Below are 16720 nucleotides of genomic sequence, written 5' to 3'. Positions count from 1 at the left end.
GGAATTAAAGCTAAATTCTTTCAACACAGCTCTTCAGGTGAAGACCAAAATAAAACGCAAAGAGGCTTTTCCCCCTGTGATAACCAGGTTCAAAATTTACAAGCCGGAAGAGACAAGTGAAGATATATATATATATATATATATATATATATATATATATATATATATATATATATATATATATATATATTTTTTTTTTTTTTTTTTTTTTTTTTTATACTTTGTCGCTGTCTCCCGCGTTTGCGAGGTAGCGCAAGGAAACAGACGAAAGAAATGCCCCCCCCCCCATACACATGTACATACACACGTCCACACACGCAAATATACATACCTACACAGCTTTCCATGGTTTACCCCAGACGCTTCACATGCCTTGCTTCAATCCACTGACAGCACGTCAACCCCTGTATACCACATGACTCCAATTCACTCTATTTCTTGCCCTCCTTTCACCCTCCTGCATGTTCAGGCCCCGATCACACAAAATCTCCTTCACTCCATCCCTCCACCTCCAATTTGGTCTCCCTCCTCTCCTCGCTCCCTCCACCTCCGACACATATATCCTCTTGGTCAATCTCTCCTCACTCATTCTCTCCATGTGCCCAAACCATTTCAAAACACCCTCTTCTGCTCTCTCAACCACGCTCTTTTTATTTCCACACATCTCTCTTACCCTTACGTTACTTACTCGATCAAACCACCTCACACCACACATATATATATATATATATATATATATATATACAAACCTCCAACAGCCAGGATCGAACCCGGTCCCTGGCTGTTGGAGGTTAGTGTGTTCTATGAAGGTGCGCGTTACTATGCAGTTCCCAAGTGCATTTTCGGTTAATAATCACATCATCAGGGTGATACAAGAAAGAAATATAAGTCAGTTGATATACAACGAAGAGACATTGCTAGGATGCCATTTGGTAAACATGTGACTGTCCAAGACAGACTTTTATATATATATATATATATATATATATATATATATATATATATATATATATATATATATATATATATATTTATATTTATTTATATTTATTATACTTTGTCGCTGTCTCCCGCGTTTGCGAGGTAGCGCAAGGAAACAGACGAAAGAAATGGCCCAACCCCCCCCATACACATGTATATACATACGTCCACACACGCAAATATACATACCTACACAGCTTTCCATGGTTTACCCCAGACGCTTCACATGCCTTGATTCAATCCACTGACAGCACGTCAACCCCGGTATACCACATCGCTCCAATTCACTCTATTCCTTGCCCTCCTTTCACCCTCCTGCATGTTCAGGCCCCGATCACACAAAATCTTTTTCATTCCATCTTTCCACCTCCAATTTGGTCTCCCTCTTCTCCTCGTTCCCTCCACCTCCGACACATATATCCTCTTGGTCAATCTTTCCTCACTCATTCTCTCCATGTGCCCAAACCATATATATATATATATATATATATATATATATATATATATATATATATATATATATATATATATATATATATATATATGATATGTATATGTAAACTATGACGAGCAAATATTTCTATTCACACTCATGAATCATTTCCAGTCCGGAAATAACTGTCTTGATTGCTTGCAAGTGAGTGAAGTGTACAACGCCTGGCTACGATACTTCCCCCTTAAACAGTACCATAAAACCCATTGTAACATGTGCGATCGTCAGCGCGCGCGCACGTGTGTGTGTGTGTGTGTGTGTGTGTGTGTGTGTGTGTGTGTGTGTGTGTGTGTGTGTGTGTGTGTGTGTGTTTGTGTGTGTGTTTTACGAAAATTCCAACGGTATATATGTATATAGGTGAAATATCCTGTTATATATATATATATATATATATATATATATATATATATATATATATATATATATATATATATGTATCCATCTATCTTGTTTACCAAATGGCGTCCTAGCTACGTCTCTTCGTTGCATGTCAACCGACTTATATTTCTTTCTTGTATCCCTTGATGATGTGATTATCACACGAAAGTGCACTTGGGAACTTATCGTGTTTCATTTTTCCGTGGACTCAGAGGAATCTCTCTCTCTTTCTCTCTCTTTCTCTGGGACGGGAGAGAGAGAGAGAGAGAGAGAGAGAGAGAGAGAGAGAGAGTTGCATAGATCCAAGAAGTCTCAATAGTGAACATGTAACATATCTTTCCCCTCATCATAACTAAACCCCATTTTGTAGGGGGTTCTCCTCCCACAATACGCCTTTTGATTACCAACATAATCTGGACAGGGCACAATACGTGGTGTGAATATGTGACGCACACTGCGTTCATCCATACATTGCCTCGCGAAAGAAATGATCAACAAAAGAAACGAAAAGAAAATATGAAAGCATTGCGATTATTTGAAGATAGCGTATTAATCCACCAGTTTTCCAAGAAAGCGTATTAATCCACCAGTTTTACACGAAAGCGTATTAATCTACCAGTTTTTCCAAGAAAGTGTATTAATCCACCAGTTTTCCAAGAAAGCGTATTACTCCACCAGTCTTTCCAAGAAAGCGTATTAATCCACTAGTTTTAAAAGAAAACGTATAAATCCACCAGTTTCACATGAAAGCGTATCAGTCCACCAGTTTTACGTACAAGAAGGCTTATTAATCCACCAGTTTTTCAAGCGTATTAATCCACCAGTTTTCTCAAGAAAGCGTATTAATCCACCGGTTCTACAAGCAATCGTATTAATCCACCAGTTTTCCAAAAAAGTGCATTAATCCACCAGCTTTCCAAGCGAATTAATCCACCAGTTTTCTCAAGAAAGCGTATCAATCCACCAGTTTTAAAAGAAAGCGTATAAATCCACCAGTTTCTGAAATGGGATTCCCCCGTGTAAGTTTACATTCCCGTGTATTGGTTAAATTATTTCATGGTCATTGCTTGGGGGGGGATGGGGTCTTACCGCAAGGCGAAAGTCAGCATTTCCCCCGACTCAACTTGAGCGAGACTCAACAAAGACGTCGCTTAAGTCAATGTGATCTCGAGAGTGATTGGTTGTCGCTGACTGAAATAGCTCGCTGATTGGCTATTTAAGTTTGGCATTTCTCAAGAAGAGGTTCCCGAATGCCTCTGGGGGGGGAGCTGAAACGGTTGGAGGGTGGGGAAGAGTTTAAGATCTATTACAATCTATTTCCCGATTTCTGTTTCACCTTTGTTGAAAAATGGTAATCATATACTCTCTCTCTGTATATACATTATGTATATATATATATATATATATATATATATATATATATATATATATATATATATATATATATATACATATACATATATATATATATATATATATATATATATATATATATATATATATATATATATATATATATATATATATATATTCCTATGAGTCCACGGGGAAAATGAAACACGATAAGTTCCCAAGTGCACTTTCGAGTAATAATTACATCATCAGGGGAGACACAAGAGAGAAATAAAAGTCAGTTGATATACATCGAATGGCGTCCTAGCTTCGTCTCTTCGATGTATATCAACTGACTTTTATTTCTCTCTTGTGTCTCCCCTGATGATGTGATTATTACACGAAAGTGCACTTGGGAACTTATCGTGTTTCATTTTCCCCGTGGACTCATAGGAATATATTGATCACGCGCAAAATTGTGATCCTTTCCAATATATATATATATATATATATATATATATATATATATATATATATATATATATATATATATATATATATATATATATATATATAATCCTTCGGAATATTCGTTTTAGTGTAGTAGGAATGGAATAGAAATATATGAATCTCATTTCAAAATTTCACTACAAAATGTGATTCAATTTGACTATAAAAGAGATGAAACACTAAAATACCAGCATTGCTAAAAAAGAAACGATATATGGGTAACGGAAAAAGAGAGAGAAGGGAGCTAAAATTTCTTAGCATTAGAACAACAAGATAATAGTCTGAAAACGGTGGCAAGTGTGGATAAGATTCTTTCAAGAATTTTCAAAACTTGCGGCAAAATGCACTGTATCAAGACATTTAGGAATTTATATATATATATATATATATATATATATATATATATATATATATATATATATATATATATATATATATATATAATATATATATATATATATATATATATATATATATATATACATATATATATATATATATATATATATATATAATATATATATCAATAGCATGCAAATTTATGTTAGAACATAATGATAAACCTTTCAAACAACACAAATTAAACGAACACAGTTCTATATACATACGATAAATTAGAATCATGCATTACAAAGTATACATCATGTATATATATATTGCAACAATTGCTCATTTATGTATACATGTATAGATATATCTACTTTATGAACACACAGCACAGAAAAAGATCCTTGCGCTTGTGAACGATAGGTCTCAGAACGATCACTTGCTAACTTTAATAGGCTGGTATGCTTTCAGATTCTTTCGTCCTTATTTCATATCATGTAACCTTGAAAGTGTCAAGATAGTTTTTGTGCTGTGTGTACATACTTATATACCATAGAATACGAATATCTTTAAGGGTAGGAAAACTAATATCTAAGGGATGTAAGTACAGTAGACAGTTAAGTACTTACTGGTGGTAGTGGCTTTAACCTCGTCTTTAGTGTACTCCGACTCGCCCTTCTCGTTGTAGCTGAGGATGCTGAAGGAGTATGTAGTGCCAAGCCCCAGCCCCGTCACAATGAACGTCGTTACGTTCTCCGGGTACACATCTGTGTACTGGGGGGGGTCAAGCGGGAGAAAGCAAGTGGTGAGTTGTGGTGGTGATTTTGGTGGTGCTATTGCTAGTGGTACTGGTGGGTTGTGGGGAGGGAGATAGAGGTCTAGTGGTGGTTGTAGTGATGTAGTGGTGGTGGTGGAGGTAAGGTGATGGGTTAGGGGGGAGAGAAGGTAAGACTATTGTTGGAGGTCGTAGTTGTTATAGATGTGGTTGTGAGGGAGAAGACCTATTCATATTGCTCCTAGTGTTGGTGCTGATGATGATGGTGGTGGTGTTGGTGATGATGATCGTAGCGGCAGTGAAAGGGGATAGTGGGGGGGTCAGGAGTTGGTGTCGGCTGGGGTGACATCACTAGGGAGAGGAGGAGAGATGGATGACGCCGACGGTAATGACGAGAAGATATAGTACGCTGATGGTCTGGTGGTGGCAACTCTTGGTGAGGGAAGAGGAGCGATGGCTTTGGTGGAAGTCGTGGTGGTGATAGTGATGATGTTGTGTGGGGGGAGTGGTGGTGATAGTGATGATGTTGTGTGGGAGGAGTGGTGGTGATAGTGATGATGTTGTGTGGGAGGAGTGGTGGTGATCGAGGTGTTGATGAGTTGGTTGAGAGGGGGTGATGGTGAGGGAGGGACTGTGATACCCTGGGAATTATGGCCGATACCCACAGCAAGTTGTACGCACGGGGGGGAGGGGGGAATAAGGGGCTATACATGGCAAAAATCGATGGTATGGTCGTGACGGTCAGGGGAATTTCGCGTGAAAATATCTGAGCGTCGGAGGTGATGCAAGGGTAACACAAGGTCTCTTTAGCAGCATCGTTTCCATAGTGTTGGGCGTGGGTAAGAAGTGGGTGTGAGGGTCGTGATAGTGATGATATGGGATTTAACAAGGCTTGTGTGCAGAAGTGAGTGAATACGTGTGTGTGTGTGTGTGTGTGTGTGTGTGTGTGTGTCTTCACATTTTTCAGACACCTGGGGTGTGTACATAAATTCAAAAAAGATAATTTACACTTTTACGTATTCACTTATATTTTCTTACCTCCATTCATGTACTTATGTACATATATCCGTCATATCTACTTTGGCTCCTATCTCCACTATTAAAGAGCAGGTCTTCTTTACACGCTCATATTAGTGAAGAAAACCAATGTAATTGATTTGGACATGGACAGGGCACCTAAAGACCTTAATCAACATTGAAATAATGAAGAGAGAGGCGCTACCTCACTCCTGCCACATATCTCAATGCTCAGGCTGGTAAACTAATCAATGTTCACACTATACCACCGTTCTGAGCTGTGTTAGGTGTAGCATAAGCGTGGTGTCAGAACAAACGAAATAATCCAGGAATATATTTTGAAATTCAGTATGGCTGGAAGTCTAACTTCTATAGTCTCTCTGCTAACCCTACCTGAATATAGCACTGTGGTAAATCTCATTTAGATAACCACCATGACAAGTTCCTCCACTTATCTACCATAAGTAAGCAGTGTTCAAAACCCTCTAAGCAGACCTTATGGTAACCCAGACACACAAGTGTAACCCATTATCCAGTCACCCAGCCCAGTGTGTAGTGTCAGCTACGGGGGGGAGGGAGGGAGGGAAACTATAGAAGTACTTTCCTAACTCATCCTCTAAGGGAGGTCAGAGCCGACCTACCTGGTATCTGTTGGTGTCAGCCACGTGAAACCTGACACGAAACCTTTGCAAGAGGCCGCCGTCAAAGCTTGGCGTCCACGTCAGCTCGACGGAGTTGTGGGTGAAGTTGAGGACCTGTAGGGACAGAAGGTGAAGACACTTTGTCAGATCTCTACTCCAACATGTATTCCCACGACTCATTCCTATCCTGTGGCTCACTCTCAGATGTTTTGAATTTTTGTACGTGAAGATTTTTGAGACCTTTTTTTTCTAATGTTTTTTTTTAGATATTTGTTTTAGATTTTTAGGTTTTAGATATACCAGTGGAAAAGATAAAACAGAGAGAGGTTTATTATCTGGAATAGACTTAATGAATCTTTTTCTACGTTAAATTTAAATACTTTAGATTTAGAAATTTTGATGGAAGCTGCAACCTCTTACAAATTTAACTGATTTCTTTAACCGTATTAGAAATAGACATTTTAGATTTTGATGAATAGAAATTCTAATGGACAGCAATGAAATTTTTGCGTACGATTCTATTCTTTTTTTTCTTTCTCTTTTTTTGACGGCAGGACTTTTGAGGAGCAATTTTCCTGCATGAATAAAGGAGGTTTGTTTCCATCTGAATCATAATCTAGATGCAAATTTACAGATATGTGGTCTAAAAGTATTTTGGGAGAAGCGAAAAGCTTTTGCTCTCTCTCTCTCTCTCTCTCTCTCTCTCTCTCTCTCTCTCTCTCTCTCTCTCTCTCTCTCTCTCTCTCTGTCTTCCCGAGTTACAGGCATTTTAAATTAAAATATAAATTGCCCTAATCCAAACAGATCCGACCACTAGGAAATTTTTCCTAAATTTTTTTTTCCTTTCCATTTCTCACCGAGATTTTCAAAATAACTTTACATACATACTATTCTGAAATTGTTTTCAAGAAAGCTAAATAACCAAGGAGGAAAAAAATGTATTTAAAAAGAAAATAAGGTGGAAAAATATACTCAAAAAGAAAAAAATGGAAGAAATGTACTCAAAATGAAAAAAAATAGGAAGAAGAATATACTGAAGATTAGAAGAATTAGGAGGTATGTTTCCAAAAGACAAAAATCTCTTCGACTGTCTTTGAAAGCTAGACACATCTGACATATAAAAGTATAGATACATCCAAGTTTGAGACACACGCTAGAGAAGAAAGGGATTTACTGAGGATCCTTCTCTGGGATCCTCTTCTTGTAAGCTCGATCATGTGTTTGTATCCCCTTTAAAGACGAGTTTGAAAACGAATGAAATAACTTGTTCCATTATAACCTTATTTGAACCCTTCTCCAGCATGTATCTGGATAATTAATGACAAAAATAGAGATCTGGATACCACATTAGTAACATTAACAATGGAAGTTAAGAAAAGAAAATTATGATAACGTAATTAGAAATACGTAAGGGAAATGCTTTAACACACACACACACACACACACACACACACACACACACACACACACACACACACACACATATATATATATATATATATATATATATATATATATATATATATATATATATATATATATATATATATATAAATGTTGGGAAAGGTGACTGAGCCTAAAACTTCATTTTACCTCACAACTGTAACAACCCATCTTCATAACCCACCTTCCCCCACCAGCTAACCCCTATAGCACACCCTGGCAACCATCACAACTCACAACCCATGCGTCTGACCCACCTTGAGATCGAGTGGGGTGTCGGGCTTGCTCGTTCCGTCAAGGTGAATGGCAGTTCTGGACGACCCCAGTGGATTCTGCGCCTGGCACTCGAAGAAGCCGTAGTCCTTGTTGGTGACGTTCTTCACTAGGAGGACGCTCTCGTAGGTGACCAGGCCGTCCACCAGCTGCAGGATACGAAGCAGATGGTACAGAAGGGGAATTCAGTGCAAGGAAAGGGGGGGAAGGCAGTGACATGGAAATGAGATGACTGTTAATGCATCGGTCCAGAAACAATAACACTGGTTTGTATATCGATTATATTGTTATTTCGTTTCCTCTTTCTGATCCATATTAGCTGTTGCTGCTCCTAATGCTACAGCTACAGCGGCAACAATAAGACCATAAAAGCCTCTTACATTAAGACTATTTTCACTCCTACTACTGCTCCCAGACTCTTCCATGAACAACAAAAGCAGCTTTTACTTCCATCCTCCATTCTTACCACGCCAGAGAGGGCCCCATCCATCGCCACCGCCATTGCTAGTCCGAGCGCACCACCTTCATCCTCCTCCTCTCCTCGGGAGCCACAAATCCAGCACTCCTTCGCCTCCCAGCAACTATCCTCTTCCTCCTCCCTGTTTCCTATATATATATATATCTCCCGGCCCTGGAGTTCCCTTAGTTGCCTAGGCTCTACACCCACCGCCAATTCATCCCCACCCGGGAGCTGTTCTATTAACCCCATCTATCTCAGCTCACCTTCGAGTCCTTCACGACGTATCTATTACCGAAGCGGGAGTAGATGGCAGGTTCTATGGGCGTGTTTTCACGGGTGTACCATGTGAAGTAGACGTACGGTGCCCCTGTGGCCCGGCAGATCAGTTGGGCGTTCCGACCTGCCTCCGCCGCGGCCTTCTGGTACTTCGGGGACTGGTCGATGATGGGTTTGTCTGTCGGAGGAAAGGAGCAGGAGTGGTAACGGCGGGAAAGAAAATAAGGGAAAAGTTGGAGCTTGTGGAACATTCAATGGACGACAAGAAGGAGGTGAGAGGGATGTGAGTAAGGTTGCGATTGAGGGTAAGGGATCGAAGAAGGGAATGAGAGAGATATGGAAGTGCTTAAGTACTTAAATAAGTAGAGACGTCGTTACTTAAATATACTGTTTTACATATATCTGATTGGAAGTGCTTAAGCACTTAAATAAGTAGAGACGTCGCTACTTAAACATACTGGTTCACATATATCTGTTTGAAAGTGCTCAAGTACTTAAATCAATAGAGATGTCGATACTTAAACACACTGGCTCACATATATCTGTTTGAAAGTGCTGAAGTACTTAGATAAGTAAAGACGTTGCTACTTAAACACAGTGGCTCACATGTATGTGATTTCTTCTATCCTGAGGTGAACAAACAACACAGTTACTAACGTTTGACGACGATGGTCGTGTTGGCTGAAGCCTCCTCACCGATGCCGTTCTTCGCGTGGCAGGTGAACACGCCCGTGTCTTCGATGGTCACGTTTCTGATGGTCATTTCCACCACGTTCTGTTGGAGGAACGGCAAGTGTGACACGAGTTATCAGGCAGGATCGAGGGAGGTGGAGTACAAGTTGGTGGATTGAATTCATCAAGTTAGAAGAAGTAGAAGGTATAGCAGGGGTTATCAATGGTGTAGATGGGACTACATGGGAATGGGGTTAGGCTAGGACAGTATGTGGGAGTACATGGAATACAGAGGAATTCAAACAGCAACAGACCACTGGGTCTTTTGTTTGTGATGGGAGATGACAACCCGATGGTCTATGACAAGGCACAGTGCCGGAGGAGAGAAAGAGGATCTTACAATCTCATTCCATGAAAAAGTAAGTGAAAGAAGGATCGTGGTGTGGGAATGAAAGACAAATACGACAGACCAGGGAGGGAGGGAGTGAATTGCCGACAGCTCCGTTCGATCGGTGAGCACCAGTACGGAAAGTTACGCTTGGAATGTGAGACCTCCCAAGCCAGAGCAGCATTTCTTCCTTCTCCCTTTTAAACTCACTAAGGAAAATAAAGTAACGACTCACGACACTGGAAACAGGAGTGTAAGTAGTGGTGTGTGACGATGCCAGTAGCACGGTACCTGTACGCAGAGGAGAGCTTTGGCTTGAGAGAGAGAGAGAGAGAGAGAGAGAGAGAGAGAGAGAGAGAGAGAGAGAGAGAGAGAGAGAGAGAGAGAGAGAGATCAGGATGAAGACTGTGATGAACACAGGGAGGCTGATGATCATAATGATGCCGCAGAGAGAAACAGGTACATTATAACCTAACCTCCACACATCAACCCTCCCCCTCTCCCCAAAAAAAAAGAAAAACGGAAAAAAAGAATATAATCTCATTCCTTAACATCACCAATACGAAATAAATAGAAAAAAAAAGAGAAAACGAGGCGAAGCTCACAAGCGAACGGAAGGGCTCACTCGGATATATCCCGGTAAGAATACCCACGACAGTCATACGTTGTGAGATATCAATTTACACGTTAAGGAATGACTCCTGGGATGAGAGAGACTCGCACACATTCAAAGCCAAAGGGCGAGCCACCGAACACGTCGCATCTGAGCTCCTTCCTCCATTCGAGAGATATGAAGAACTAAGAATGTATTTTGAGATTTAGTAAAAGTGCAATCATATTTCACTCCGTGGAATCTGTTAATACGTAAATCCTTCCTCCATTCCCTCCTCCCGTTAGCAGCGCACTGACGACGATATTCCTCTTGCTGTTACTGAGAGCAAGTAACATGGGCGCCGCATGACACGGATCCTAGATATTCAGGTAACTTGTTACTGCAAGAGATAGACAGGGACGTCAGGATACAAACTCTGGATATTCAGGTATTTTGATCCAGCAAGTTACACGAACGCCAAGACACGAATTCTGAATATTCAGGTATTCTAATACCGCAAGTTGATTCTAGATATTCAGATATTTTGATACTGCAGGTATTCTGATACAAGTTGATTCTAGATATTCAAATATTCTAATACAGCAGATATTCTGATACAGCAAGTTAATTCTAGATATTCAGATATTCTGATACAGCAGATATTCTGATACAGCAAGATAATTCTGGCTATTCAGATATTCTGATACAGCAGATATTCTGATATAGCAAGTTAGTTCTAGATATTCAGATATTCTGATACAACAGGTATTCTGATATAGCAAGTTAATTCTGGATATTCAGATATTCTGATACAGCAGGTATTCTGATACAAGTTAATTCTGCATATTCAGGGATTCTGATACTAGAGTTCAATTCTAGACATTCAGATATTCTTATCCAGCAAATTTGATCCTAGATATTCAGGTATTCTGATATAACAAATGACATGAGCTTTGAGGAACTAATTCTAGATATTCAGGTATTCTGATTCGGCGAGTGGCATGAGCGTTAAGGAACCGATTCCAGATATTCCAATATTCGAGAACGTCTCCTAGTTATTAAGATATTCTATCTTTACGCTTTATTGAGCACCGAGGAAAACTCATGTACTGCAGGAGTCTGAAACGAACTTCAAAAGGAAAGATTTTTTTTTTTTTTTTTGGGGGGGGGGAAGGGGGAGGGGGGGAAATAATATTAATACTCCAGTCTGGAGTTGAAACGAGCCAAGTGATACATTCTGGAACATGATCTAATATTTATGAAACTCTGCCGATGGGGCAAACTTTCCCTTACAGAACTTTCAGCAAAACATATATATATATATATATATATATATATGAGAGAAAGAGAAAGAGAGGCAGGTAGAAAATAGACAGCATCAAACTCAGGGAATATATGCAAAAGTTATGGAAAAAAGTCCCTTAATGGTTTTCCGGTTCAAATATTTCCAGAAAAATTTACTAACGATCTAACAAAGTCGTCTGACCTTTACTCTCATCCTTGAGCCCGGCGGTACGACCACTGAGCACGACAAGACAACCCTTATGCACGACGGTACGACCACTGAGCACGACAAGACAACCCTTGAGCACGACGATACGACCATTGAGCATGACAAGACGACCCTTGAGCACGACAAGACGACCCTTGAGCACGATGGTACGACCATTGAGCACGACAGGAAAACCCTTGAGTACGACGGTAGGACCACTGAGCACGACATGACAACCCTTGAGCACGACGGTACAACCACTGAGCACGACAGAAAAACCCTTGAGGCCGACGGTACGACCATTGAGCACGACAAGACAACCCTTGAGCACAACGGTACGACCACTGAGCACGACAGGAAAACCCTTGAGCACGACAAGACATCCCTTGAGCACGACGGTACGACCACTGAGCACGACAGGAAAACCCTTGAGCACGACGGTACGACCATTGAGCACGACAGGAAAACCCTTGAGTACGACGGTACAACCACTGAGCACGACAAGACAACCCTTGAGCCCGACGGTACGACCATTGAGCACGAGAAGACAACCCTTGAGCACGACGGTAAGACCCTTAAACTTGACGGTACGACTCTTGAGCACAACATATGACCCTTAGATGTAATGACCTGGGTTTTACCCTTCCTACTTACGTCAAAGGCCTTGGTCATTATACCCAAGGATCTTCGTGTTCGAGAATCGTGCCGTTGTGCTCAACGATCGCACCGTCGTGCTCAAGGCTCGCACCGTCGTGCACAAGCACCCCACCGTCGTGCACAAGGATCGCACCATCGTTTCTAAAGGGTGAAACTTCAATCGTGTCGAGATATTAACTAGAAAGAGAGCCTGGTAGGGCTGGAACTCACCTCGGAGAGATGTTTCTTGTGTTCGGTCCTGGCGAAATCGTAACCCTCCCTCCCCCAGTTGATGTCTGGGTCCGGGCTGGCCTCTACCTTGCATTCCAACGTCACGGTGTCACCCAGGGTCAGGTTCCGACCTCCTGTGATGAAGGTGATAATCGCCCCGTCTGGATTTCCAGGGAGACGGAAGGGGGAAAAAAAAGCTCATTACAATCACACTTAAGACATAGTCGAAGAGGATGTGTCCTCCGTACTTAGAATCGAAGCGTCTGAAAGGAAGTTTTTGTGTACTGAGTCGAGGGAAATGTGGTGAGGATGTGATACAATTTCTCGAGGGATACGAAATAGATTCTATGGGTTACAGATCGATAGGCAGTCAGATAGCAGTGTAATGTTGTATGATGAGGGTTTTGATTCTGCTGATCTTAAATCACCTAAGGCTCATGTATGAGTCCTGGATTGGGCAGCAGGTTCATAGCCAAGCAGCCATTCATCCTCCCTTAATTATATATATGTGTATATATGTATATTACCACTGGATCCCCTTTTTCAGAGGCTCCTACAGTTCTTCCACGCTGCGCTAAACTCAGTAGCAGGATCAGGATGACCTCCTTTGAGGCGTGCTCTTTACGTGACTATTCCCATTCATCAAATAACGGTGATAGAAACCTCGCCTTTAGCGAAGCTGTACCATCACAGGTTGACGGGAAAGGGAGCGGCAGCTTCTTCAAGGAACTTTTCAGCCCAGAGGAGTCCATCATTTCCCTGCTATTGATTGTAGCGTCGCCTTGAAGCTGCAGGAGCCCAGTGAAAGGGGTCCTGAGGCTGTACAGTAGTGTAGATAGATAGACGGATAGTATAGGTAGATAGATAGTCCTTTCGTTAGATACATTTAATATAGCACACTAGAGGAAAAATCTTTTATCATTTCTATTTCTAGAAGGCATACTTTCTTACGTGTTCTTATTGGAAGTTTATACAGTAGGTCTCATAGGGAATTCTCAGCACTTTTCCCGTACATGGAAATGAGGATTTTAAGGAAGTCATGTTAAATGCTGAGCTAGACCTTACTTGGAGGAAGAGGACACACATTTGGATAAGTTCTCTTGAAGTTTTAACCCTACTTATTCCTGAAGGTACTCTCATTGAAGTAGAAGCAAACGTCAACATTTTCCTAAGACCCCCTACTTTATAAAGGCAAATATCACCAATTCGTAGGGATTCCTACTCTGTAGGGGGGGCGGGGGAAATGTCAAGATTTCCTAAGGCCTCCCATTTTATAAGGGCAAATATCACCAATTCCTAGGGATTCCTACTTTATAAGGGGGGGAACGTCAACATTTCCTAATGACATCAAAACAACACGAGACTGATGATGGAAATACCCAGATGTTCCATACATCACATGACTTACAGCCATTAAGAAAAGGGAGAGGGGAAAAAAAAAACCCTCCAAAGGTATAGGAAAGACAGACACACCTCCCCAACAAAGACAGACAAAACGTCTCCTCCTGTAACTCACATTTCACGTGTATGGAGACATTCTTAGCTGTGGTTCCCTGGGAGTTGGAGGCTTCGACGGTGTACACACCGGCCTGGTCCTTGGTCACGCCCGTGATGTTGAGTGCGCTCCCGGCCATCACCACCTCCTCTCCACGACGCCAGAGGTACGACACACCGTCAGGGTTGCCGCGGGCACTCACGTTCACCAGGACATTCTCATCCTCCGTGACATCCATCATTTCCTCCGGGCCCTTCATCCACACCGGAGGATCTTGTAGGAGGAGAAGAGACGGTAAGGATTACTTAGAGAAGAGGAAGGTGTGGTGGTTTCGTCAAACCAATTGATCTATCAGACGAAAAAGAGCAACTTATGGATGATTTAAGATGCAAAGGCTAATATAAAATGGAAATATATAATCCGTCAGGTCGCTAACGTATCTGAGATTAAAGAAATAGCATCCCTCGCCAGAGAAATGAGCCCTGGAAAGCTCCTGGAACCCTGGTGGAAAGCTCCTGGCGGAGGAGGTTCGATCTACTTACACTGGACGGAGAGGGTGACGGCGTCGTGGGTCGTGCTGCCGAAGTGGTTGTCGGCCTGGCAAGTGTACACAGCTCCGTCGTCGTCCGCTGTCACGTCTACCTTCACGCTGTACCTAGCGAGGCAAAGACATCGGTGGGTGAGAGAGAGAGAGAGAGAGAGAGAGAGAGAGAGAGAGAGAGAGAGAGTTATGAGCGAGAGGACGGGAGAAAGCAAGATAACGATGTGGTTGAGGGGTGGCTGGGGGATGTTGTTTTGCTGTAAGTAAGTAAGTAAGTAACTAAGTAAGGAAGTTTTATTAGTCAAATTGTAATACAAGATATATTACAAAATGAAATTCTTCTTGGCTTTGAGAAGAAAAGGAGGACAAGGGTAGTCTGGTTGTGGGCAAGTTATAAACTGAAGGAAAGGAAAAATATAGGTTTTTGAGGACAGTCTATAAGCTGAAAGAAAGGGACATGAGGCAGTTTGGTTTACGACAGAACCCAAGCAGAATGGACGAAGAACAACTTAGTTTGTGTAAAGATCAGTTATCACAGCCCGATACAGAGTAACAACAGTGGAAGGTTTGCCATTAAAGAACGTCCATAGGAAGTACAACAAAATACTTAAAACATGCATATAATTACAGGAACAAATGATAAATGAAAGCATGTGGTGCTTGAGGGATTATACCAGTGATATACCAGAATATGACTCACTTGGTCGTGGTGCCACCGAACTGGCCAGGTTTGACTTCGAAGTCTCCCGGCTGAACCTCAAAGCCGTCCCTCCACCAGGTGACGTTGGCCTGCGGATTACTGGAGGCGGACTCACAGATAAGCGTCGCCTGGGAGTTGGCCTTGATGATCCGTGGCCGAGCCTTCACCTTAACCCCAGACGGAGGGACTGTGGGGGGGGGGGGGGTGAATACAAACAGGTCAAAGGTGAAACAGGTCAAGGAGATATGGACGATAATACTAGATCATAGTCCTTGGAGTGTAAGCATACGATTCATATGGACGATAAGAATGACGTAAATATAAGACGAGGGACAAAGCACTTGAATGTTTGGCTTAGAAAGCATTTCTAACTTGTAATGGAAAGGCCAGATAGAAGATAGAGTATGCATGACATTGCCATTGCCTACAAACAAACACATTTACACGAACATAAACACACACACACAATATATATATATATATATATATATATATATATATATATATATATATATATATCAAGTGCATATAAGACTTAGGTAAAACCACAAGGAAGCGGAAAATACAGTGTCAAGCGCTTTCGTACATATAAAAGTGTTTAACAATTCGTATTTTCCTTTTTCTTGTGGTTTTACCTACACCTATCTATCTATCTATCTATCTATCTAATCTATCTATCTATCTATCTATCTATCTATCTATCTATCTATATATATATATATATATATATATATATATATATATATATATATACATAAATATGTGTGAGTGTGTGTGTGTGTGTGTGTGTGTATACAATGCCAGTACCCCTTTAATGGGGCTTCTGTCGCTTTGAAACTACTGCACACCATTTGGGAGCATGAATTGCTGGGCTTCCTTGGAGCAGGGAGGTCCTGCACGAGAATGTGTTCCCTTTCGTCCATTGACGATGATTTGGTGTTTGAGGATGAGGATCATCCGTGTTCTGTTGGAGATAACTGACATTTTGTTGACGAGGCTGATTGAGATACAGTCTTACTTATCCGCTTGAGGGAGATTTACAATCTCCCCCCACGCTTCATCACCTG

The 16720-nt window shown here is 41.3% G+C and overlaps 1 protein-coding gene across 2 annotated transcripts in view; it reads right to left on the bottom strand.

The window, feature by feature from the left end:
* The window catches only part of LOC139749905 (nephrin-like), a 219453-nt gene that overhangs the window by 33420 nt on the left and 169313 nt on the right, over positions 1–16720 (bottom strand). For both annotated transcript variants that reach the window (XM_071664308.1, XM_071664309.1), the window contains exons 9-17: positions 15654–15840; positions 14955–15067; positions 14434–14685; positions 12918–13078; positions 9564–9681; positions 8894–9084; positions 8155–8319; positions 6455–6568; positions 4651–4795 (exon numbers count right to left, since the gene is read on the bottom strand). In XM_071664308.1, the coding sequence (XP_071520409.1) occupies positions 4651–4795; positions 6455–6568; positions 8155–8319; positions 8894–9084; positions 9564–9681; positions 12918–13078; positions 14434–14685; positions 14955–15067; positions 15654–15840 (1446 nt within the window). The remainder of the gene's footprint in view (positions 1–4650; positions 4796–6454; positions 6569–8154; positions 8320–8893; positions 9085–9563; positions 9682–12917; positions 13079–14433; positions 14686–14954; positions 15068–15653; positions 15841–16720) is intronic.

Source organism: Panulirus ornatus, chromosome 8 (genome assembly GCF_036320965.1).
Source record: "Panulirus ornatus isolate Po-2019 chromosome 8, ASM3632096v1, whole genome shotgun sequence".
Classification (NCBI taxonomy): domain Eukaryota; kingdom Metazoa; phylum Arthropoda; class Malacostraca; order Decapoda; family Palinuridae; genus Panulirus; species Panulirus ornatus.
Note: the sequence above shows the minus strand (reverse complement) of the source record. Positions and strands in the feature narration are given on the sequence as shown.